At 42.4% G+C, this 26,239-nt stretch overlaps 1 protein-coding gene across 1 annotated transcript in view; it reads right to left on the bottom strand.

The window, feature by feature from the left end:
• Positions 1–16,423: 16,423 nt before the first annotated feature.
• TPH2 (tryptophan hydroxylase 2) overlaps positions 16,424–26,239 on the bottom strand; it is a 103,027-nt gene continuing 93,211 nt past the window's right edge. Inside the window, exons 10-11 of the mRNA XM_061415529.1 lie at positions 16,966–17,099; positions 16,424–16,836 (exon numbers count right to left, since the gene is read on the bottom strand). Coding sequence (XP_061271513.1) covers positions 16,662–16,836; positions 16,966–17,099 — 309 coding nt within the window. The 3' untranslated portion in view covers positions 16,424–16,661. The remainder of the gene's footprint in view (positions 16,837–16,965; positions 17,100–26,239) is intronic.

The raw sequence follows: 26,239 nt of genomic DNA, 5'->3' as shown, positions 1-26,239 counted from the left end.
TCCTAAACTGAAACTCTGTCCCCATTAAAAAGGCGGGGGGGAGTATTATTGAGCTCCAAGCTGTGTTTGCTTAGAACTTTGCATAAACTGAAAAAATAGAAAGTGTCACTGTCAAAGTATGGCATGGAAGATTGCTAGAGATTATGGGAGGACTGTAATCTCCCTAAACAAAAGCTTGATGATTGAGTTTGTGGAGGGCAGGGACAGGGTGACTTACAAAGGGGAATCGTTATATTTTGTTCTTTGCTTTTTTGTATTCTACACTCTTAACCAAACGTTTAATATACTGATGTATTCATTGTATAATAAAAGACAGGTTATGAAGGTAGAACCAGGTGGTTAAAAAAGAACAATGTATAAAATAATAATAGCTCCCATTTATTAGGTGTCGACAAATGTCACGGGGCAGGCATTGAGCCAAATACCTTTTATATATTTTTCAATTTAGAAGAACTCTGAGATGGGTGAGAGCCGCTCTTCTGTGGACTTTAACTGTATCATCTCATACAATGTCCACAACCACGCTATGATATCACTACTATTACTCTGTCCCATTTCACAGGCACAAGAGACTGATTAAGCCAATTATCCTCATTAGTAGCAAAACTGGGCTGTCTGACCCCAGCCTCTACACTCTGAGCCCTACATTTTAGAGGAGAGAAAAATCTATATAGCTCCTAGGCCTCCGCATCCACATTTTGAAGAATACCAACTGTCTTACAAACTCTCACCCTGATTCAGGAAGAAGAACAAGGAATGAGTCAGTAAAGTAAAAGAGAGATGTTTCAAATTTTCTCACATGCATGCCTCTGAAAAATTGGGCAATGTGATGTCACGTTCAGACAAAAACACCATTATGTTCTCTTTGGTTTCATTGTGAGAGTCAGTTCCTAGGCAGGTTGATAAGAAGTCCTGGGGTCCCCAAGGAGAGAGGGGTCTGGAATTCTGAAGGAGGAGGAAAGGACAAACTTTTTTTCCCCTCTACATTCCTTAGGATTATATAACAATAATGCATCCTGCTTGAGGACAGTTTCTGGAAAAAACCTTCTGGCTAATCATGTTGTCTTAAAATGTAAATTATGGGAGTAGGTCTAGTAAGGTCTTTACAACCTCCAGACATTCTTGAGATGGACAGCACAGAAGCATGGCCGAGAGGAGCTACCCCACATCCGAGGTCAGGGGCAGCTGAGACAAGCTACCACACGCTCAAGGTCAGGGGAATCGACCAACAGGAGCAACCCCACATCCAAGGAGCAGTGGCTGCATGGGAAAAGGAGGGCGGAGAGGAGCTACTCCACATTCAAGGTCAGGAGGAGCGGCCGTGAGGAGATAGCCCTCGTCCAAGGTAAGGAGCAGCGGCTGCACTTTGCTGGAGCAGCCGTGAAGAGATATCCCACGTCCAAGGTAAGAGAAACCTGAGTAAGATGATAGGTGATGCAAGAGGGCATCAGAGGGCAGACACACTGAAACCATAATCACAGAAAACTAGCCAATCTGATCACACAGACCACAGCCTTGTCTAACTCAATGAAACTAAGCCATACTGTGTGGGGCCACCCAAGACAGGAGGGTCATGATGGAGAGGTCTGACAGAATGTGGTCCCCTGAAGAAGGGAATGGCAAACCACTTCAGTATTCTTGCCTTGAGAACCCCATGACCAGTATGAAAAGGCAAAATGATAGGATACTGAAAAAGGAACTCCCCAGGTCAGTAGGTGCCCAATATGCTACTGGAGATCAGTGGAGAAATAACTCCAGAAAGAATGAAGTGATGGAGCCAAAGCAAACACAATACCCAGCTGTGGATGTGACTGGTGATAGAAGCAAGGTCTGATGCTGTAAAGAGCAATATTGCATAGGAACCTGGAATGTCAGGTCCATGAATCAAGGCAAATTGGAAGTGGTCAAACAGGAGATGGCAAGAGTGAATATTGACATTCTAGGAATCAGCGAACTAAAATGGACTGGAATGGGTGAATTTAACTTAGATGACCATTATATCTACTACTGTGGGTAGGAATCCCTTAGAAGAAATGGAGTAGCCATCATGGTCAACAAAAGAGTCCAAAATGCAGTACTTGGATGCAATCTCAAAAACAACAGAATGATCTCTGTTCGTTACCAAGGCAAACCATTAAATATCACTGTAATCCAAGCCCATGCCCCGACCAGTAACACTGAAGAAGCTGAAGTTGAACACTTCTATGAAGACCTACAAGACCTTCTAGAACTAACACCCAAAAAAAGATGTCCTCATTATACGGGACTGGAATGCAAAAATAGGAAGTCAAGAAACACCTGGAGTAACAGGCAAATTTGGCCTTGGTATACAGAATGAAGCAGGGCAATGGCTAATAGAGTTTTGCCAAGAGAATGCACTGGTCATAGCAAACACCCTCTTCCTACAACACAAGAGAAGACTCTACACATTGACATCACCAGATGGTCAACACTGAAATCAGATTGATCATATTCTTTGCAGCCAAAGATGGAGAAACTCCATACAGTCAGCAAAAACAAGACTGGGAGCTGACTGTGCCTCAGATCATGAACTCCTTATTGCCAAATTCAGACTGAAATTGAAGAAAGTAGGGAAAACCACCAGACCATTCAGGTATGACCTAAATCAAATCCCTTATAATCACTTCCACACAGTGGAAGTGAGAAATAGATTTAAGGGTCTAGTTCTGATAGACAGAGTGCCTGATGAACTATGGATGGAGGTTCATGACACTGTACAGGAGACAGGGGTCAAGACCATCCCCATGGAAAAGAAATGCAAAAAAGCAAAATGGGTGTCTGGGGAGGCCTTACAAATAGCTGTGAAAAGAAGAGGAGTGAAAACCAAAGGAGAAAAGGAAAGATATAAGCATCTGAATGCAGAGTTCCAAAGAATAGCAAGAAGAGATAAGAAAGCCTTCTTCAGTGATCAATGCAAAGAAATAGAGGAAAACAAAAGAATGGGAAAGCCTAGAGATCTCTTCAATAAAATTAGAGATACCAAGGGAACATTTCATGCAAAGATGGGCTCGATAAAGGACAGAAATGGTATGGACCTAACAGAAGCAGAAAATATTAAGAAGAGGTGGCAAGAATACACAGAAGAACTGTACAAAAAAGAGCTTCATGACCCAGATAATCATGATGGTGTGACCACTCACCTAGAGCCAGACATTCTGGAATGTGAAGTCAAGTGGGCCTGAGAAAGCATCACTACGAACAAAGCTAGTGGAGGTGATGGAATTCCAGTTGAGCTATTTCAAATCCTGAAAGATGATGCTGTGAAAGTGCTGCACTCAATATGCCAGAAAATTTGGAAAACTCAGCAGTGGCCACAGAACTGGAAACGGTCAGTTTTCATTTCAATCCCAAAGAAAGGCAATGCCAAAGAATGCTCAAACTACCGCACAACTGCACTCATCTCACACGCTAGTAAAGTAATGCTTAAAATTCTGCAAGCCAGGCTTCAACAGTATGTGAACTGTGAACTTCCAGACGTTCAAGCTGGTTTTAGAAAAGGCAAAGGAACCAGAGATCAAATTGCCAACATCCTCTGGATCATCGAAAAAGCAAGAGAGTTCCAGAAAAATATCTATTTCTGCTTTATTGACTATGCCAAAGCCTTTGACTGTGTGGATCACAATAAACTGTGGAAAATTCTGAAAGAGATGGGAATACCGGACCACATGACCTGCCTCCTGAGAAACCTATGTGCAGGTCAGGAAGCAACAGTTCGAACTGGACATGGAACAACAGACTGGTTCCAAATAGGAAAAGGAGTACATCAAGGCTGTATATTGTCACCCTGCTTATTTAACTTCTATGCAGAGTACATCATGAGAAACGCTGGGCGGGAAGAAGCACAAGCTGGAATCAGATTGCCAGGAGAAATATCAATAACCTCAGATATGCAGATGACACCACCCTTATGGCAGAAAGTGAAGAGGAACTAAAGAGCCTCTTGATGAAAATGAAAGAGGAGAGTGAAAAAGTTGTCTTAAAGCTCAGCATTCAGAAAATTAATACCATGGCATCTGGTCCCATCACTTCATGGCAGATAGATGGGGAAACAATGGAAACAGTGTCAGACTTTATTTTTTTGGGCTCCAAAATCACTGCAGATGATGATTGCAGCCATGAAATTAAAAGATGCTTGGAAGGAAAGTTATGACCAACCTAGATAGTATATTGAAAAGCAGAGACATTACTTTGCCAACAAAGGTCCATCTAGTCAAGGCTATGGTTTTTCCAGTAGTCATGTATGGATGTAAGAGTTGAACTATGAAGAAAGTTGAGCGCTGAAGAATTGATGCTCTTCAACTGTGGTGTTGGAGAAGACTCTTGAGAGTCCCTTGGACTGCAAGAAGATCCAACCAGTCCATCCTAAAGGAGATCAGTCCTGTGTGTTCATTGGAAGGACTGATGCTGAAGCTGAAACTCCAGTACTTTGGCCACCTGATGCGAAGAGTTGGCTCATTGGAAAAGACTCTGATGCTGGGAGGTATTAGGGGCAGGAGGAGAAGGGACGACAGAGGATGAGATGGCTGAATGGCATCACTGACTCGATGGACGTGAGTTTTAGTGAACTCCAGGAGTTGGTGATGGACAGGAAGGCCTGGCGTGCTGTGATTCACGGGGTCGAAAAGAGTTGGACACGACTGAGCGACTGAACTGAACTGTTTGCTAACACTAGTGAGGGGGCACTCTTTCTGCCCCCTTCTGATGTCTATGTCAGAAGCTTTCTCTATCTCTTTATACTTTAATAAAACTTTATTACACAAAAGCTCTGAGCAATCAAGCCTTGTCACTGGCCCCGGGTTGAATTCTTCTCCTCCAGAGGCCAAGAATCCCAGCATCTTTCGTGGTTCAGCAACAACCTTTCAATTGTATGTACAGCAATTATACTAAATATAATGGATATTAAGCTAAATCTGACAAAAGAATCGAATTAATAATAGTGCTCAGTTGTCTAATCTTCCCTGGATTGAGGAAGGTAATTCTAAAGGAAACTATGATTAGCTAGTGGAACACTAATTCATTTTTAAAATCTACATCTCAAAAGAAAGAGAAGGAAGCTATAAATAATGTTAAAAATAAAGTGTGGTCATTAAAAGCAACATTTTTAGTAAAGGCAAAGGCTTCTACTCTGAAGTTTTAGTGAAGCTAAATAGGCAAGTTTTTTCTACCATTAAGGGAGGCATTTGACACTGTATAGACCTCTTAGCAGAGAAGGTAATGGCAACCCACTCCAGTGCTCTTGCCTGGAGAATCCCATGGGCAGAGGAGCCTGGTAGGCTGCAGCCCATGGGATAGCTAAGAGTCGGACACGACTGAGCGACTTCACTTTCACTTTTCACTTTCATGCATTGGAGGAGGAAATGGCAACCCACTCCAGTGTTCTTGCCTGGAGAATCCCAGGGACAGGGGAGCCTGGTTGGCTGCCGTCGATGGGGTCGCACAGAGTCAGACACAACTGAAGCTACTTAGCAGCAGCAGCAGACCTCTTAGACTTCACATTCTGCCTTTGTTTTTCTAGGTTATACACCCCAAATCATCACAGGTCACATTATATCAAGAAAAAAGATCCTGGGAAAGTTTGAGGCAGAAAAAAAGGAAGCAGGACCCATTTTTCCCATAGTAGGTACCACAGCATCTCACATATGTGTCATCTCAGTAGTTAAATGAGATTTGATTCACTGTATCAGCCTTCCTTTCCATTAGTATCTTGATACTTGATAGAAACTAAGTCACAATAAAATTTACCTTACTTTCCAAAGAAAGATTTCAGAATCTAGGCTTTGCCAATGATTCGGCTCAGTGCACAGGGACTCCACTCATACTTGAGGACAATGGATGGAGGGGAACGGGTAGGGGTGTTGAGGCTCAGCCCTTTGGAGTCCACAGCTCCTCAGCCCTTCTCCTTCAGCTTCTGAAACCACACACATCCCTGACCCTCCTATCACTCTTGACCCTCCTCTTCCATTTCCACCACGGTGTCTCCTCTCTGCCCACCACTTCACCATAAGAGCTCCTCACAAGGCCTTCCAGCCTGCATGTGAGCCGATGTCAGGTGCAAAGTGATTACGGAGCAGAGGTGGGCAGAAGAATGGGTTGACCAAAGGTGGTGTTTACCACTCGAATGGGTAACAAGAAACAGGATGTTAACAAGTCCAAAAAAAAAAAAAAAAAAAAACCCACAAACTGATAAAAACAGAACACAGTGGATAAAAACCCACCTCAAGTCTGATCATTTAGGATCCAAAGACAAGCTCCATTAGCATGATAATTTCTTTAAACAGGATGACAGTTGTAGTCTGGAGTATCATTTGGATTTCTGCCCACCTGTTGTTTCCCAAAACTGCCTCCCTACCCACAAGACAGGGTGTCTGCAGCTGTATTTAAACCGCCTTTCCCTTCCACTCTGACCTCAGTCAATCGGACCAGGTAGGAACAGCTGACCCACACTGGATCAATCAGCTTCTCTTTCCCAAAAGTTTGCAGCTTCTCTTTCCCAAAAGTCTGAAATTTCAACTCAGAGGCAGTGAGTCTATCTTTGGCTAAAACTATAAGATATAAAACTCAGGAGTTTTAGAGCCAACCATATATCCACCATGCAGATGGGTACGTAGATAAATCCCATCTGCAGAGAAAGGGGAAGAATAAAACAGAGTCCCAGAGAGCAGAATGAACGAATGTGCAGAGAAGGCAGAGGTGACAACAGAAACGTCCAGAAGCCCTTCAGGCGATCAGCTCCAATCTCTTCTGAAAGCTCCCTACATCCCTACCCGTGGGTTCATGCTCCTGCTTGTGCTCAGTCCCTCAGTTGTGACCCCATGGACTGTACCCATCAGGCACCTCTGTCCATGGGATTTTTTCAGGCAGGAATACTGGAGTGGATTGCCTTTCCACCTCCATGGGATCTCCCCGATGTGCTCCTGCATTTCTGCACTGCAAAAAGATTCTTTACCGCTGAGCCATCATGGGTCCTGGTCTTCCCTGGTGGCTCAGTTGGCAAATGGTCTGCCTGCAATGCGGGAAAACAGGGTTCACTCCCTGGGTGGGATAGATCCCCTGGAGAAGGGAATGGCTCCCCACTCCAGTATTCTTGCCTGGAGAATTCCATGGACAGAGGAGCCTGGTGGGCTACAGCCCATGGGGTCACGAAGAGTCGGACACGACTGACTGACTAACACCCATCCATCTTAAGTCCTATGTAATAAAGCTCCTGTGTGTGTGTTAGTCACGACTCAAGGGTGACTGACCCTTGTTTCTAGGCTGGTGATTAGAACCAGCCCTCCATTCAAGGTTGTTCAATTTACAAGAAAGATGAAAAGGAGGCAAGAATAAAGCTCAAAGTAAAACTGAACCCAGCTACTGTTCTCCTTCCCACATTAGAATATTTCTCTAAAAGTGGATTCTCCAGGGAAGAGAACATCACAAAAGAAACAGATGGCTAGTTTAAGGCAAGCAGGAGACACTCCATATTGCCTTTAGCAGGAAGGACTTAATCAGTTGTGGTTATTCCTCACGTATATTCCAACCTCCCTGTTTATGCAGTGCAATAGACAGGCAGATAATTGTACTCCTGCACTATCAAACCAGCAGCTGAATGTGGAAAGGGACTCAGAAATGGAAACTTTGCCAGTTAGTTAGTGAATTATCACATGAAACAAATTGTGCACTTTTTGTTCAGTCCATTAGCTGCAAGGATGAAAGGAATTGCTCTCCCAACACATAATATTCCAATTTCATATTTTCACTTAGCACTTCTCTTTCCTGCTCTGCAAATAAAATGTATTTATATTCTGCATGAAATTGTTCCCTCTGACCAGGACTTTATTTTCATCAGAGACAACCGTAAGCTCAATTGCTTTCTGAAAGGGAGCCTTGGGAGTGCAGTACCTCTGACACGAGAGCAGGTTGGCTGGGCCTGCCTTTCAGTAGCCGGATGGTGACTGGAATGTACACCCACCAGCCACTCTGCCTCCTATTTCTCTGTTTCTGAGATAGACAGTGGCGGAATGGCTCAGAGTCAACTTGCCACAATTCAATGAACTATGAATAATAGTTCGATTTGCTCAGTTTCGTTCTTCCAGGAAACTCCAACCTTTATATTGTTTCATTAATTTGAACAGGGTTTTATATTTTTATTCCCATTTCATAGGTATAAATTTTGATGTCCAGAGAGAAATGCAAACCATCTCTGGGGTCACTGAATCAGTTAGTGTCCATTGCTTTTGAATTTCTAGGTAATGATTTAAGACTATCATACAAATGACCGCAAGCCTACAGATTCACATCTCAGTGAGATGCGATCAGTTCTACTAAAGCCTGGTCAAATGCAAGTACGAAAAGTCATCGAAATAAAAACAATGGCCCATAACAATGGGGCCATTAAGGTACAAAGATTTTTATCATTTAAAAGTGTGGGGAAAGCTGGGGATGGTTAAGGGCATTTAAATTTAAAAACAGGAAGAGAAGGAAATTAACATTTGCTAAGTAATTTTTATGGTTAGCCATGTATAATATTTAATTTTCATGATAATTATATAAAGGAAGTGTTTTTATTCCCATTTTACAGAAAACTAAACTCACAAGCTCAGAAAATGTCTCCAGTAAATCTGTAAGCATCACCTGACTTGTAAGTAGAAAAATGAGCATTTGTACCTCTGGGAAGAACTGACTCGTTTGAAAAGACTCTGATGCTGGGCAAGATTGAAGGCAGGAGGAGAAGGGGACGACAGAGGATGAGATGGTTGGATGGCATCACTGACTCAATGGACATGAATTTGAGTAAACACTGGGAGTTGGTCATGGACAGGGAGGCCTGGTGTGCTGCGGTCCATGGGGTTGCAAAGAGTCGGACACGACTGAGCAACTGAACTGAACTGACCTCAATTTACCTGATTGCAAAGCCCATGTTCTTTGCTAGAGTCTGGGAGAGAATTTTTGTTTCAGAGTGCCTAATTCTAATGAAAATCAGATCCTCCTAATACTAATCTCAGTAAAAAGCTAGAACAGAAAACATTTTATCTAGTTATCTTAAGTTTAATTTGCTTTGATATTCTTTTCCCAAGGATGAAATCAGTGGCCTAGAACTTGAGTCTCAGTCTCCTAGAACCCAGTTAAACCCTTCTATTGAGCAGTTATGCTGGCCACATCTCACCAGAAGAAGCCATACCATTACCAGCATTAGAGGAGGGTAAAGGGATCAGGTATCCCGAACTTCTATGGCAAAGACTAAGCCAAAAGGAAATAAATAGTACTTCTTCAAGAAGTTGAAATTGCTAAAACCAAGAGGAAAAATGTGAAAAAAAAAAAGCGCAAATGTAAAATCTCCTGCCTCTCTTCTTGTGCTTTTATCCTGGGTATCAGCACTGTTTTGGTGCTGGTGACAGTAAAAGAAAATGACAGTGGAGAAGGGGGGACCATGTATTATCTCCCAGACCTGGAGAATCCAAAGCTACATGGAGCATCAGCACGGGCCTATCCATGAGTTTACAATAAGACACTGTCCCACCTCTTCCTCTTGGCCCTACATTCCCTCTACAGAAGCCCCCTGACAGCTCCAGACTTACACGCTACCACTTTCCAACCACAGAAGAAAGCACACCTCTCTCCTCAGTGGTTCAAGGAAAGTCCAGGTGCTGACCTTCTTCGGCCCAGCTCAGAACACAGCCCAGCCTTACACAAGTCATTTAGGGCAGGGAGACACAACATCTCATCAAAGCCTTGGTCAGAAGTCCAGCCCTTGGAACTGGGAGGGAGAGTCAGCCTCACCCCAGGTATAGATTGAAAGTAGGAGCATATTCACAAAAGAAAATTGGGGGTGTAGTTATTGGCCCAGAAAAAGGTGTAGATGCTGGGCAAACAACAGTCGGCACTGTATGCAGAGAGACAACCATCCTCCAAGACATATTTCCAACGTGGGAAAAACACCTCCACCCAGGCTAGGTAGGAGTCATGGTGATTTTTCCCCTCTGTTCCCAGGCAGAAGCTCAAGAGGCTCACTCGCTCAGGCAATTAGCTGTCAGCTGATCACCAATTCAAATGTGCTGGGGTGAGCCATGCTGATGATCTGTACTTGCAGCAATCACTTGGCTGGGTGAATCAAATTATGCTTTCCAATGCCACTTCAAATCAGGACTGCTATGTCTGCACTCGTTTTCAGCAGTAAGGATTAACCTGCAAGTTATTTTCTTTGATACTGACTATACGTGGGCAAGGGAGGAATTTAGGCTTCTTTTAAGTTCTGCTCAACAGGCAAGACCAAAAAGTTTTAGAGATTTGTAAGGAGGCTAATTAGAATCTATTCCAACTTAATGGCTACGCTTTCACACCGAAATGGATAGGGGACATGTTCTGCCCTTGCGAGGTAGAGATTTTTCTTCCAAGTAAGTATCTGATTTAGGAACCTCATTCTCTCATAATGCCATGTTCAGAGATCAATCAGATGTAATGACCAGAAAGACGTTTGCCTCAATCAATCCCAATAAACAAATAACCGCTCTTGTGGCAAACCTCATGTGCTCTTCACTTCAAATTCACTTGCCAATAATTGGCCTCATTAACGTCTGTGAAGTTAGTTGTTCACTAAAATTGGGCAAGCTGTACATTAGATGTGTTCAGCGGTTTGCAAACCTTTGGGAATAATAGACGTACTGAATCAGCATCCAGCAAGTCTCATGAAAATGAACAAACTAAAAAAGTAAGGAGACTGTAAGAGAACTGGAATGAGCAAAGGAGACATTAGGAAAGTCCTACACCCGTCCTATAAAATATTAATGCTTCCCTGGTGGCTCAGACGGTAAAGCATCTGCCCGCAATGCGGGAGACCCGGGTTTGATCTCTGGGTTGGGAAGATCCCCTGGAGAAGGAAATGACAACCCACTTCAGTATTCTTGCCTGGAAAATCCTATGGACAGAGGACCCTGGTAGGCTACAATCCATGGGGTCGCAAAGAGTCAGACACAACTGAGTGGCTTCACTTTCACTTTCAACCTATAAAATGAGGGTTAGCTTTGCATCTTTTTTTAAACATTTGATCTTGACAGAAAATGAACTTGATTTCTTTTGCCACTAGTTTTCAAATTACTCTGCCCACATCTGTCAGATCGTTCTGTTGTTCAGTTATAAAAACTGTATGCAGACTGGATTATGAAAAAGCTGTTTGCTTGCACCATCCCCACAGATGCCCTTGGGTTGAACATCAGGCTCACTACAATCCTCCCAAAGAAGGAAACACACTTTCAGCTGCTGCACCAGACCCATCCTTCTTAGAGAGAGGAAGACGCCTCAGCAAGTAAACCTCACAGGGGCATCTCAGATACGTGTTGGGCATATGGACAGCAGCGAGAAGAGTGGAAGTAGACATAATTAACTCCCTTGCATCTATATGACCTACTCCTATAGAAACCACCAGGGGACCGTGAATACGACTATTTCAGTTTGCCCAGGGGTGAGGGTGCTGTTTTGTCTTGAATTACCCCATATATCAGCACCTCAATAATCCCCATTCCTTACTTCATTTCTGCTTATGCAGTGACTATGAGTCTCTAGAGGGGGAAAAAAAAAAATGTGTTTGCTCTCCAGTCTGCTTTCTTACCCTTAAAAGCTGTCCAGGGAAAATTAAACATGAGGTGATATTTTGTTAAAGGAAGCGTTAATTATTTGCATAAGACACAGGATATCACTGGATGTCTGCTTTTCCAGTCAGATGATAATCCACCCGGGTACTGGTTATTCCAGTTTCCCCTGGTGTTTCAGCTGACAGTTCTGAGTCACTTAGTAACTTATTTAATTATAACTATTTTTAATGATGTCCACCATGACCCAGTAAGATATTGATTTTTTAGAGTCTCAGTATTGCAATGGTCTCCTAATTGGTTTTCCAGCACTCTCCAATCCCCTGACAATTCATTTCCACACAGCAGCCTGAGTCACCTTTAAAAATGTAACTCAGATCCTGTTTACAACCCTCCAGTGACTCCACTGCATTCAGAGTCCACCCGACCCCCTCTGGAACCCTGTATTATCTCATCCTTGCTTCCCAGGCAGTCGTTTTATCCTTCCTCTCCAGCCCACTGGCAATCTGTCTTCCGTGAACACATCCATTTCTGCCTATGATCTTGCTGTTCCCTCTTTCAGAGGACACTCTTTCCATGGCTCTCTTCATGCCTGGCTTCTGCTTATCCCATGGTTCTTAGTCAAATGCCATCTGCTCAGAAATGCTTTCCCTGGCTGGCTTATTCCCTCCCCATTCCATTGCTCTGTATCACATCACTCCAACTATTTTCTTCATAAAATTTGCCATGATCTCAATCTGGTTTTTTGCTGATATCTATTAGAATATAAGTTTGAAGTGGGCATAAACCTCTCTGCCTAATTCATCACTACGTACTAAGTGTTGAGAACAGTGCCTGATGCAGCCCCTGGTATGATCTAAGCCATATCTGAATATTTTGAGACCACGAGTGACATTATAAAGACTCACCATTTCATGTTTCAGAACTGGTTTATTTTGAACACGTGCAAATCTAATATGAGAAGAGCAATATATCACTATTAATTCCCTTGCCTCTTCCCAGAAAATGGCAATCTGCATAAGAAATAATTTTCCCAAATAAGAGAATGTCTTTTGAAAACTGAAGAAGAAGGGGAAAAAAAAAAACTCAGACACACTAGAAAACTCTGGACTACTTTCTTTTTCATTATAAGTAAGATAAGGTTCACGAGAGTAAGCATCAGGGCTTGATTCTTTAGAAGTTGAAAATTAGATCAAATGAATTAGAGGACAACTACATCTTGTGTTAATGTTTTCCTTCTCAAATGAAGAAAATGAGATGATGTGAGCCATGACTGCATTTGAAAATGAAACTTTGTATTTCGATTTGCTTTCACGTTAAAGCACAGTGTTTTTCATTTTCAAACTTTTCACGTTGGAAAATGTTGCAATACATTACATTCATTAGGCGCAGGCCCATTTACCATGTGCAAGCAAGACAGGCATGAATGTATCATTCCCATAAAGCATCATCTCTAAATTACACAGTAAATAAATGAGACTAAGCCAGACACTCGGTTCACAACCCTTAACACTAATGTAAAAAAAAAATATTTTTTTAACCAGCCTGGGTCACAGTTACCCACTCTTAAAACCAGCAATTTATGGGGAGGGAGAGGGGATGGAGGTTCAAGAGGGAGGGGACATATGTATACCTATGGCTGATTCATGCTGATATTTGGCAGAAGCTAACAAAATTTTGTAAAGCAATTATCCTTCAACTAAAAAATATTTCTTAAAAAAACCCTGCAATTTACGAACAATCTATTAGGCCAAATATACTGATCATCCAGGAATACACTGGTTGACTGACCCCAACTCATAACAGACAAAAACGCTTTAAGGAAAAACTGAACTAATCAGATTCTGGTTTTTTTGCAAAGGATGATACATAAGAAACCTGGTCTTACTAGGAAGCTTGGGTTGATTTCTGATTAGCTGATTACAGAAGACAGCAGCAAAGCCAAAATAAAGTAGCGATTCACAGTGAGATGACAGTGAGCAAGTATCTTTAAATTTATAATTGCCCTTGGATCTATTTAATTTAGCTTTAAGTCAGGAGGCATAATTGAGACAAATGGTTGCACTGAGCAGGTATCAGATATGACAAGAATCTGGCTGTGATTATTTCGTTGTACTGTTTCTGCCAACACTTCTCCTCTGATGGCTATTAAACTTTACAGGACTTTCCCCACTACTAGCTGTAGTGGCATTTGCATGTTAAATGCTCACAGCAAACGAAAACCACGATTCCGTTGTTTCACATGGCGAGAACCATGGTTTCTGCTATTCCAAATGGAGAACAAATCTAAAAAGAATCAAGCAATTCTTCCTCCTTGTATGATACCTCTATAAGCCTGTGGGAAAGCCTTGCAACTCTTCTATTTTTGAAACAACACAGGTTTTTGCCCATGTAAGAAAACCAAGGATGCCACTATAGCCGGTCAGAAGACAGATCGACTGTTATTTTTGTTGCAGGAGTTTTTCTATAATTAAGTACAATTCTTCCTTCAGTACATTTAACTAAGAAACTCCCCTTTCACTGGGGCTAGAAGGGAAAGGCTTGATGGCTACTTTTGGGTTTTGTCTCTTTTACTGAATTACAGTGACTGTAATATAAGTATAGGTATATAGTATTCACAATTTTTAAAGGTTATGCTCCCTTTATAGATAATGTAAAATACTGGCGATGTTCCCCGTGTTGTACAGTATATCCTTGCAGCTTATTTTATGCTTACTGCTCTGTACCTTTTAATCCTCCACCCCTATCTTGCCCCTCCCATCTTCCCCTCTCCCTGGTAACCACTATTTTATTCTCTATGTGAGTCTGCTTCTTTTTTGTCATTTTCTTATTTCACATATAAGTGATATCATACAGCATTTGTTTTTCTCTGGCTGGATTATTTCACTTAACATAATGCCCTCCAAGTCATCCCTATTGCCACAAAAGGTAAAATATTATCTAAAGCAACACCAAATTATGGGAACAGCAGGAAAAGCAGAGATTAAGAGTGCCTTAGCCAATTTTCTCCTTTGAGAAAATTCAGCAACCAGTTCCGGAAATTTCTTACTGTTCCTAGTCTCTCTTAACTGTTTATGGGAAATTTCGGGATTCATTGTTCTGGGTTACATTCTAGATTAGTATTTATAAATAATTATTCAGGGTCATCTAGATCTAACAAAACAAGATGTAAGAAATTAGGTCTTTATGGATTTAGAAAATGATTGGAATTTACAACTACTTGATCATTTCAAATCCTTTTATTTGGGTTCAGCTTGCTCATCATTTCTCTACCACTGATAATTTTTCAAGGCACTACTCTTTCAGCTCAAATAGTATTTAAACTGAATGATTCTCACATTCTACCCATCAAATCCCTTCTCAAAAACTTCATTGTTTTGAGAATCCTTCAAAAATGGAACAGCCTCAATCATCAAGATAACCAAGAGTCAAACGTCTGATTTCTCATTGTAATTTTACCTCACTCTGATGTATATTTTAATTTTTTCATATTCTTCCTGAATATATTTAGTCCCAAAATTTCTGACTTGTAACAGGCCATGCAACAGTATGAGTTAGTTTGAAATTTTATGCAATTTCCTATTTAAAGAACATCCTTAGAAGTAAATATTTTAGAATTGCTAACTTAGAAGTTATTCTGTCATCTTATTCTTCTCTACTTTTTCTCATCCTCTCTCTCCCCAACCCAGTATTCTGTGCTACTAAAGCAGATTAGAGGAACAATGATTGCATTTGTTAAGGGAATCAGAAGCTAAAATTCACTCACTCATTCAGCAATTATTTGTTCACTTAATCACCTCTTATAGCAAGAGATGACTGAAATTTGTAGCGCATCATTTTTTTTTTTCATTATTGGAGTATAGTCGCTTTACAATGTTGTATCACTTTCTGCTGTACAGGAAAGTGAATCAGCTGTAGGTATTCATATATCCCCTCTTCCTTAGATTGCCTTCCTGTGGTATATCACTATCACTTACCTAAATTTGCCCAAACTTTGGGCATGTGGCCAGACTCCCAGAGACCTAGCATGGTTTGGGGTTGTGAGAGGAAACATCTGTACCGTTGTCAACCCTTGATCACAAGCCAAGTCCTATGTACTGACGAACATTAGTTCTGATAAGCATTACTTTCCCTTCTATGACTACACCTCATAAGTACATACACACACCAAGCTGAATGTCTTAGCAATCCGAAAGTGAGATGTGATGCGCTGTTAACATTGATGCATGACTGACTGTGCTACTCTGAGCAAATCACTTAACTCTCTGTGACTCAATTTCTACGCCACTGTAATCAAAGCTCTATGAATATTATTATTCTCCAAGAGAAATGGGTTAAACACCTGAGCAGAATAATCACTTTATTTCAGCATAAAATTCACACTCCCAAGATTTATTCTCTACTGTTTAGTCTTTCCTAATGTCCATTCTGGAAGTATTTTCTTCCAAAATACTTTGGGAAGCATGCCACAACTCAGTTTCTACAAGGTCAATGCAATCTATATATTCTATGTGTGAAAAGTTCACTTTTCTTATTGTATAAATAATCATCCTGAAAACCATTCCAACTAGTGTGTTCATATCCATTTTCGAAAGCGAATACTGAATCTTTTAGTAATGTGATAGGAAGTTTCATACAATTCTGGGTTTATCTCAAATAGTGCTGTGAAAACACTCACACTGGAGAAAACAGAAACAGTTTCACTGCTATTTTCATTTTATCTAATGAACACAAAGGAAAGGCTCTGATCTCAGAAAGAAAAGGTCACAAGCTAGAGTCAGAAGAGGGCTATTTGTTAACAATTTTCAATAGCTACAGTTTAGCTAAGGACACTAAGCTGTAATGTCAAATTTATTTAAGACATTTAAGCCTGTTCCATACAGTGAGTGGCTATCTGCCATTGGGTTCTTTATGGTGTTTCGCACATTATCACAGTAAGTTACAAGTAGGTAGGAATACAGAGAATTGTGTGCTTACTAGCCAAGCCATGACACAGAAAGCTATCGGTGTTATATGACATTGAATTGTTGTTAAGCCCCCAAAAGATCATGCTGGCAGTGACACGGGTCCCAGGCATCAAATCCCCAGATACTGGTTCATTTTGTTCAAGGCATCACACACGGTGTTCAAATCGCTGCGGAGGTCCTGCACCACGTTTTCAATACTCCTGGTGTCCTTCAGAATTTCAATACTCTGAGTGTAGGGATTGAAGTAGACTGAGAAGGGACGGGTAATTGACTTTGCAAAGTCCCTGCAAAATAAACAGAACAGAGGAGAATGTGGGATCAACCCTAACAGGCTCAAGAGACAGATATAAGGAAGGAACAGAACCAGCAAAATAAAAAGTCATGTTCTCTAGATGGAAGCAAAAGAAATTTACCTCATCTTTTCTTTGGCTTCTTCAAAACTTTCTGAAACAAAGTAGGCTTCCTGGAAAGTGGTGATAAGGCATTCCTGCAAGCAGGTTGTCTTTGGGTCAAAGGCTTTCACACACGCCTTGTCAGAAAGAGCATGCTGCAAAACACACCGTGAAACCCGTTAAAGTCCCCGATGAGACTGCCGAAGGGCCACCAGCTCACACTCCTCCAGAGCAGCTCCGGCCTCCCACAGAACTGCCCAGTTACTCATCCACCATAGCACGGGGAACTCTCCCCAAGGCAGGGGAAACAGACTGTGAAGGGTTTTGTTTGGTTGGTTGGTCGTTTTGAAGTCTGTTAGTAGCTGAGGGGGCAAAAAGGAGATAATGGTATTATTTTATTTACTATTAACCAAATTCATACTGAAGGACCGTTCAGAGCTGGAACCCCACAGAATGTGCATGCGTGCATGGTCGTGTCAGACTCTGTGACCCCACGGTCTGCAGCCCACCAGGCTCCTCTGTCCATGGGATTTCCCAGGCAAGAACACTGGAGTGGGTTGCCATTTCCTCCTCCAGGGGATCTTCCTGACCCAGGGACCAAAACTGCCTCTCCTGCATCTCCTGTATGGCAGGCAGATTCTTTACCACCACATCACCTGGGAAGCCCAACTCCACAGAAATGAAATTTTAAATCTATGCTATGAATAGAAACAGGAGAGAGAACAAATATGGTCTTAAATTTATTGCTTCCAGCAATGGACTGGAATTTCCCTTAAATGGCAGAAGTAATAATTACCTGCGTGGAGAGGTAATTGGGACTCTGACTGAACTATTTGTGGACTCATTGTGAGACATTTTGAGGCCAGGTACTACATACCAACAGAGGCTGGAGTGGGCCTGTATATTTGAGGATACATGCAAAGTATTCATTTACCTTCCCTCAAGCACAGCAGAGCAATATACAGCAGATAAATATTTCCAGGTGGGAAAAAAAAAAAAAAGAGCTAATATTAATAGCTATACTTATGCTCAGAGCAGACATGACGGACACAGAAAAGCTAATGCAGGTACTCTGTGAACCATCATTAGCCCTGTTCAGTTCACCCCATGACTGGCACTAAGAATAGCAAGCAACAATGAAAGATCGTATTCAAGATAAATCCAGTGATGCTAAAAGTTAGCACTCATTTCCTGCCACCTGCCTATTTATAGCCCCTGGATCTGTAGTTCTTGCACAGAATGTGCCTAAGAATCACAGAGGAGCTTGTAGGAAATGCAGAAACCCAGGCCTCAATTTTATGTGAAAAGTCTGGATAAATCCCAGAAGTCTGCATTTTAAAGGCATCCAAGGTGATTCAGACAGGTGGTTGTAAATTATATTTTGAGAAACACCCCTTTAGATTCCTTCCTTCTTAATTTCAATGATAAACTGGTTGGGAGAGAGAGGCAGAGAGAGAAAAGTTAGCAGAAACAGGCTTGAACCGAGAGTTAGAAAACCTATTTGCAGGGCAGGAACAGAGACGCAGACATGGAGACTGGACTTGTGGACAGAGGGGGCGGAAAGGGTGGGATGACTTGGGAGGTTAGGATCGGCGTGTACACACCACCACGTGTGAAATAAATATCTATAGTGGGCAGCTGCTGGGTGGCACAGGGGCCTCAGCTTGGTGCTCTGTGCTGACTCCGAGGGGTAGCATGGGGTGGGGAGGTGCGAGGGATGCTCAGGAGGGAGGGATATATGTGTGTGTGTGTGTGTGTGTATAGAGAGAGAGAGAGCTGATTCACATTGTTGTACAGCAGAAATCAACTCAACACTGCAAAGCATTTATACTCCAATAAAATAAATAAATAAGAATAAGTGGTAAATCACAGAAAAAGAAAGAAAAGAAAACATGGACTCTAGTCAGGCGTTGCTGCTAACTGGATAACCTTGGCAGATGATTTCACCTCTCTGGATCCCCATTTCCTGAGTGTCCATGAGAAGTCTGGGCTGGCTGACTTCTGAAGACACTCTATTCCAGCCTCTGGTCCACCCAAAGCACTTCTCAATCTCTAACTGCTAAGGTTTTCCCGGAGAAACACTGAAAAACCTTTCCTGTTCAATATTACTGTTGCATTCCCCCAACAATTTCACACTGCTTGGAATGATTGGTAGCCTTCTGTGAAGAAGGCCGTGGTTCCCTAAGTGTGAAAATACAATAGTGAACCCAAGGACTGACGGGTGAGAGAAAGGGCACACGCTCCTACCCGGGGTGAGATTTGCTTTCCCGCCAAGTCCCGTTGTCCAGATAAATGCAGATGTGAATCAGGGAATGCAGAGGGCCCCATTTTTTCTTGGCCCACAGAACAACTTCATCATATGTGGAAGGTCACTACACCAGCACCTGCATTTGTGCTATATTCAATGTAGTGCAGGAAACATCAGGGGATTCGGGGTTCCACATGGCTAATAATTCTGTCCACATTTTTAAAACAACTTCACAGTTTCAAGAAACAAAATGTGCTTTGATGAGAGCTGTTGCTCCTCTTGGGGATGGTCTTGATCCGTCTCCTGTACAATATCACGAACCTTCGTCCATAGTTCATCAGGCACTCTGTCTATCAGATCTAGACCCTTAAATCTATTTCTCACTTCCACTGTATAATCATAAGGGATTTGATTTAGGTCATACTTGACCTAAATCACTTTTCTCCACTTTCTTCAATTTCAGTCTGAATTTGGCAATAAGGAGTTCATGATCTGAGCCACAGTCAGCTCCCGGTCTTGTTCTGGCTGACTGTACAGAGCTTCTCCATCTTTGTCTGCAAAGAATATAATCAATCTGATTTTGGTGTTGACCATCTGGTGATGTCTATGTGTAGAGTCTTCTCTTGTGTTGTTGGAAGAGGATTTTTGCTGTGACCAATGCATTTTCTTGGCAAAATTCTATTAGCCTTTGCCCTGCTTTATTCTGTACTCCAAGGCCAAATTTGCCTGTTACTCCAGGTGTTTCTTGACTTCCTATTTTTGCATTCCAGTCCCCTATAATGAAAAGGACATCTTTTGGGGGGTATTAGTTCTAGAAGGTCTTGTAGGTCTTCATAGAACCGTTCAACTTCAGCTTCTTCAGCATTACTGGTCAGGGCATAGGCTTGGATTACCATGATATTGAATGGTTTGGCTTGGAAATGAACAGAAATCATTCTGTCATTTTTGAGATTGCATCCAAGTACTGCATTTTGGACTCTTTTGTTGACTATGATAGCTACTCCATTTCTTCTAAGGGACTCCTGCCCACAGTAGTAGATATAATGGCCATCTGTGTTAAATTCACCCATTCCAGTCCATCTTAGTTCGCTGATTCCTAGAATGTCGATGTTCACTCTTGCTGTCTCCTGTTTGACCACTTCCAATTTGCCTTGATTCATGGACCTAACATTCCAGGTTCCTATGCAATATTGCTCTTTACAGCATCAAACCTTGCTTCTATCACCAGTCCCATCCACAACTCAGTGTTGTTTTTGCTTTGGCTGCATCCCTTCATTCTTTATGGAGCTATTTCTCCACTGATCTCCATCCTAAAGGAGATCAGTCCTGGGTGTTCATTGGTAGGACTGATTTTGAAGCTGAAACTCCAATACTTTGGTCACCTGATGCGAAGAGCTGACTCACTGGAAAAGACCCTGATGCTGGGAAAGACTGAGGGCAGGAGGAGAAGGGGACGACAGAGAATGAAATGGTTGGATGGCATCACCGACTCAATGGACATGGGTTTGGGTGGACTCCAGGAGTTGGTGATGGACAGGGAGGCCTGGTGTGTTGCAGTTCATGGGGTCACAAAGAGTCGGACATGACTGAGCAACTGAACTAAACTGAACTGAACTGTTGCTCCTCTGCAAAGAATAGGCCTCCTATTGGTTCCCCATGATTTTCGGAACTAGCAGTTGCTTTCTTTGCAGCCATACACTCTGCGTGCATTTTATTTAGTATGTTGCTCTAACTGTCCATTTATCCATCAGTACATACAAAAAGGAAGACAGTGCCTGACAGTGTCCCTGATGTTTGCATGTTCTCACACTCGCACTGAGGGGCACAGGCAGAGAGGTAGCAGAACAGGCTGTATGAACGTTTAGGGCACAGCTCACTCAGGGCTCCCTGCTGAGCCAGATTTCTCACTGGGCCAAGGACAAGCAAGGGAAGAGGAGGAAACTTATCCACCTAGGTCTGCAGTGTGACAGACCTTGGCTGCGACAGGACAGTAGCGCCTTTAGCAGTCACCATGTGTAGAGGATGCCTCTGGTATATAATAACAGAGACAAAAGTTAGTGTAGTTTTAGAAAAATGTATCATATGATGATTCTACTAGATACTCAAATGAGCTCATTTCGTCATTTTAACAGAAATATGAGATGAGAGTAGACCAAGAAAAAGCCCAGAGGGCAAGGCGCTCTGCCTTTAAGAAAAGTCAGTATATTCACAGCATATGATTTGAAGCAAAGACCATTAGGTAATATATATCACACTTGACTAATGCAATCATCAAAAAGACAGTTGGAAGTTCATTGTTCTAAGCTCTCAACAATGTAGTCTATCCTCAAGATCCTGCTGCATCCAACAGCTGGTTATATGCTGGGGACCACTCCATCCATGGAGTATGAGACCAGTTCTACCCCTTGGCTGTTAAAAATATAGGGATGATAATGGTACCCAAGGATTAGCCTGGAGAATGAAGAGTCTAGAGTTGGGGGAACAGCCACTGAGTGAGGCCAACACAGGAGGTGGCAATCACACTGATAAGTGTCTCACTTACTGGTGGGAAGCTCTCCTGTGCGATGACCTCCAGGAACATCCATGCAGCCCATGAAGGGCCCCTGCTTCTGAAAACTAAAGCACAGCTCAAGGGTTCATGACTATCGTTCATGTCTCCACTGGTTCCACTGCTCAGCGGAGCAAAGCCCTACTGAGTTTGCTTCTCAACTGCTACCCACATCTCTCTGTAAGCCACCTTGGTTTTAGGGAACAAGTTTCACACTCTCTCCTCTGTGTCCAGAGTCGATTCTCTGTAAACATACAGCCAAACTGCTTGATGTCCCCAGGGAGTTCTGTGGTAAATCCTTTCCAAAGTGTTAAGAGTCTGATATCCTGAAGTCTGCAAAAATTAATCCAATTTCCTGCAGAGAGAGGCTTTCTAATGCTGAGAGAATCTGGCTGAGAGCTTTTTACTCCGAAGCCATTTTTAAAGTGCAGGAATGCTTGAGCATCACCTCCTCTCATCTACATACCCTCCAAAAGGGCTGTTTTGGATTTATCCACAGGGCAAAAGGCAAGGACCCAGGACTAGGAACCAGGAGACCTGGATTCTAAACATAGCTATCCCAGAGGTTTACCAGATGAGCGAAAATTCCCCAGGCTAGGATGCAATTCCCTCTTTGAGAAACTGCAAAGATTATATCTACCTGAACCCTAAAGCTCTTCTTGCAATACAGTTCTAACAGGGCCTGCAATACACAGGGCTTCGCTGGTGGTTCAGATGGTAAAGAGACTGACTGCAATGCAGGGAAACTGGGTTCCATCTCTGGGTCAGGTAAATACACAGCTCTCGTTCCACGGTCCCCTCCCTCCACCCCAACCCGCATAAATTCACCCTAGCAGCCTTTCCCATTGGGCCTGGGTATGGTCTTCCCACCCTCCCCAACAGAGATGGCCATTACCAATTAATTGACTTTTTAGTGCACAAATTTAAGGCTTTTTTTTTTTTTTTTTGGCCTATTCCAGTCTTTTAAATAGAAATTTTTTTTCAGCATCAAAAATTTCTCAGAGTTGTTCCACCTCTGTAAGCCTATTCCAGTGTTCATCTGGAAAACAGGAATAGTTACAGTGTCTATAACCCGGGAATGTGGTATGGATTAAATGAGAAAATGCATGCGAAGCGTCGGGCAAGTGGGAAGCACTCTGTAAATTTGGTTATCATGGCTGCTTCAGGCTCCCAGTGATGCCTGGTGTACACACGCACTGAGCCACACCTTCCTTCACTGGGGCAACTCTGCTGGAACCATCGAGAAAGAAGGATGGCCCTAGCTATGAGACTGCCAGTTCCTAGACTGCAACAGAGCCAGGCCTGAATTTATCAGTTTAAAATCTTCCTTCCTCCCAGCCACCTGCCTTTGCAATAACACGGAGTTATTCTCAGCTCTTCTAGATGTCAACCTGTGATCCTCACCCTCTATATTAGGACTGGTTAAAGTTGGGGGAAAACTCAAGTGTGAAGTCTAGTAGTTTGGGCTCTAGATCCTAAATAAAAACACCCTTACACTCACACTACAATCATCTCTTCCTACATCAGAACTCAAACATATGCGTTTGTATAATAAGTATGTATGCATGTCTATAATATTTTTTGAACCTCCCTCAAATGTTTTTCCTTCTAACTGAGCACAGCATGGTCACAACATCCCTGTTGCTACACTGGGTGACGATGGTATCACACTTTTTTCATCAGTGATGTTGAAAGTTTCAACAGTTTGAACAAGATTCCGGGGGCAGGAGGGGGCATTGGGACAAACTCCCTCAACAAGAAATCCCTGTGTAAAAGCCAAAGACCCTTCTCCAGCGCCCACTGTCTGATCTTTGCTCTGTTCTTACTAACAGCGCTGCTTCGGGAAAGGAAGGGGTGAGAGGAAGGGAGCTGGGGGCCATCTGAACACAGTACAGGTGGAGCAGCTCAGAGGCTCTCAGAGTCCTAACTCCAGCCACCCCGCCGACACCCTCGAAGGCCTCAGGGAACACACGGGGGCCCTGGGCCGCCTCCACAGCCTGGCTGTAATGACCAGCCTCTGACCACCTCACAGAGCTGCCGCAAGTGGCTGTAAATACAAATGATTGTAGTAAATATAAAGTTGTTATGGAAATGCTGATAAACAGCTACGTAAAAGCAGAGCCAGAAATTCACCATGCAAGGATATCCTAAAACTAAAGCCAAAATATAATAATAAGTAAATTTTCAAAAACCACCAGCTTTGTCAAAACCTGAAAAGCAGAACAAATATATTTGTATGTAATATTCCAGCGACTCTTATGAGGTAGATGCTAAGGCCATTTGCCAAAAAAAGGATAATCTCTGCCCTCAAGGGAACAAAGAACTAGACTGTGCTCTTACCTGTAAAAAGGAAGGAGAAATTACCTTTCGTTTTTGAGATGGATTAAGACGGTTGGATGGCATCAGTAACTCAATGGACATGGTTTTGAGCAAATTCCGGGGGATAGTGAAGGACAGGGAAGGCTAGCGTGCTGCAGTTCACGGGGTCGCAAAGAGTCAGACACAACTTAACGACTGAACAACAGCAAACTTTCTGAGATAAGACTCAGCAAATTCATCAACTAGCAAGGAGTCCTTTACCCACTAACAAGAACAAACCGTGCTGTTGCTTCTCCTGGAGGACTGGATTCAGCAAAGACGCATATCCATCCCATTGTTAGATTTTACCCCCTAAAGACACAAACATTCTTGAAAACTGAGACTTTCAGTTTTGAGTTTGTTGAGTAAAATAAGTGAAGGAATGAGTGAATAATAAATTTTTTAAATGACAGTCATACAGTTAAGTCAACTCTGAGATAGAACAAGAATGCAAAAACGAAAGAAACACGCTAGACTGTGAGTGAATAGCAAGAATTATCCCATTTTCAACCTTTTGTAAAGTCAGTTTTCCAGCTGATCTAGCTCATTATTAACTGCTCCCCACAGTGATGAAGGTTTAGAAAGGTCCTTCCCAAATACACTTCTGGAATTCCTAAAAGCACATCACAGAAAAAATGATTAGAACAAGAGAGGGAGAGCAATCATTGCTGAGATGTTTTTGATATTCTTTATGGTTAGCAGATGTATGGTAGTTTTTACAAGCATTTCCGTATTTATTTCCTTTATATCTTCAAAGATAAAAAATAAACATCGTCAAAAAATAAGAAGGAAAAATGAAAGGTATCCTTCAAACTATAGAGACACTGCTTGGAAGTACTTGGGCAACTCTAAAGTGCAACATTTATTCCTGAAAACTGAGGCTTTTAAAGCACACATTCTAAAATGTGCTCAGTTCAATAAAAGAAGATGAATTGTGGAGAGTTCTGTAAAAGTTAGAAGGACTACACCAAAACTTCTGACAACTTATCCGGAACCTACAAATGGACTATAATTGAAACAGCAAAAGCAGAGTTTACCGCAAAAGGTAACCACATTCAAAACTGCATTAATAGGCGGGTTTATACAGGAATTATTATAAAGCTGTTAATAAAGTTGTCCCCACCTGGGCTCAAAACTATCTGTTCATTCAAATAAAAGTTGAACAGATGTATTTGCAAAGAGTCGGACCGACTGAGCGACTGATCTGATCTGATCTGATTCACAAGTGCTGTGAGAGGGCCCTAGACACTCAGGCCAAGGTGAGCAGGGATGGGGTAAAGGGTAGGGCAAAGCTAAGACACTAGGGAAAGCTCTTGTGTTAGGTATTCTCTGCAAACAGTCAGAAGACATTTCAGAGAGAAAGAATTTCTGAGTTGTAAAAATGGTCGAAAGTAGCAATCATAGGGATGTTGGAGTGTTGAAATATGGGAATGGAAGAATGCTAATGACCAGAGCTGATGGACCAGAACAAGAAGATTCACGGCAGACAATGCCCTTCAGTGTCCATGTTTCTGGCTGATTTCCATTTCCAGATGACTCGATCCGTACCAACAGGAACAAAAACAACAGATTCACCCCAGTGCTGCCTACACATGCCTCATTAACCAGACCAGAGGACCCTGTCAAAAGTTGGGGCAATAAGAGATTTGTTTCCCTTTTTTTTTTTCTGGTGTCATTTGTAAGCCCTCTGAGAAGAATGTAAATAGATTTAACTCAAGAGCTACACCATTTTCTGACTAATTCTTTTTTCTAGGAAATCAAGAAAGAGTTTATAGAAGGCATGGGTCACACAGGGAGATGACGTCATGCTATGGCTGTGAGCTTTGAGATTAACCCCAAATGGATTTTTTTGTTGTTGAGAATTTAGAAAAACAAAATTTCACCACATCACACCAGGCCTTTGTATGTTGAATATTATCATCTGTTCCAGCAAGGCCTAGCCTCACAGCTCCCTTAATGGGCCAGGCTCCAAGGAGCGCACACTCACGCCGTGGTCAGCGGGCTGATCCAGCATCTCACCTCCCTTTCCCACTCCTCCAGAGTCATCCTTCCCACCCCTCCAGAATCCGCATGGGCGGCAGCACCCTTGCCGGGAAGGCTTCCCAGACGTGGCCGAAATGTGACGGGTGCATTTGTCACAC

The sequence above is a fragment of the Bos javanicus genome, chromosome 5 (assembly GCF_032452875.1).
Source record: "Bos javanicus breed banteng chromosome 5, ARS-OSU_banteng_1.0, whole genome shotgun sequence".
Taxonomy (NCBI): Eukaryota; Metazoa; Chordata; class Mammalia; order Artiodactyla; family Bovidae; genus Bos; species Bos javanicus.
This window is presented reverse-complemented; position numbering and strand designations above follow the sequence as displayed.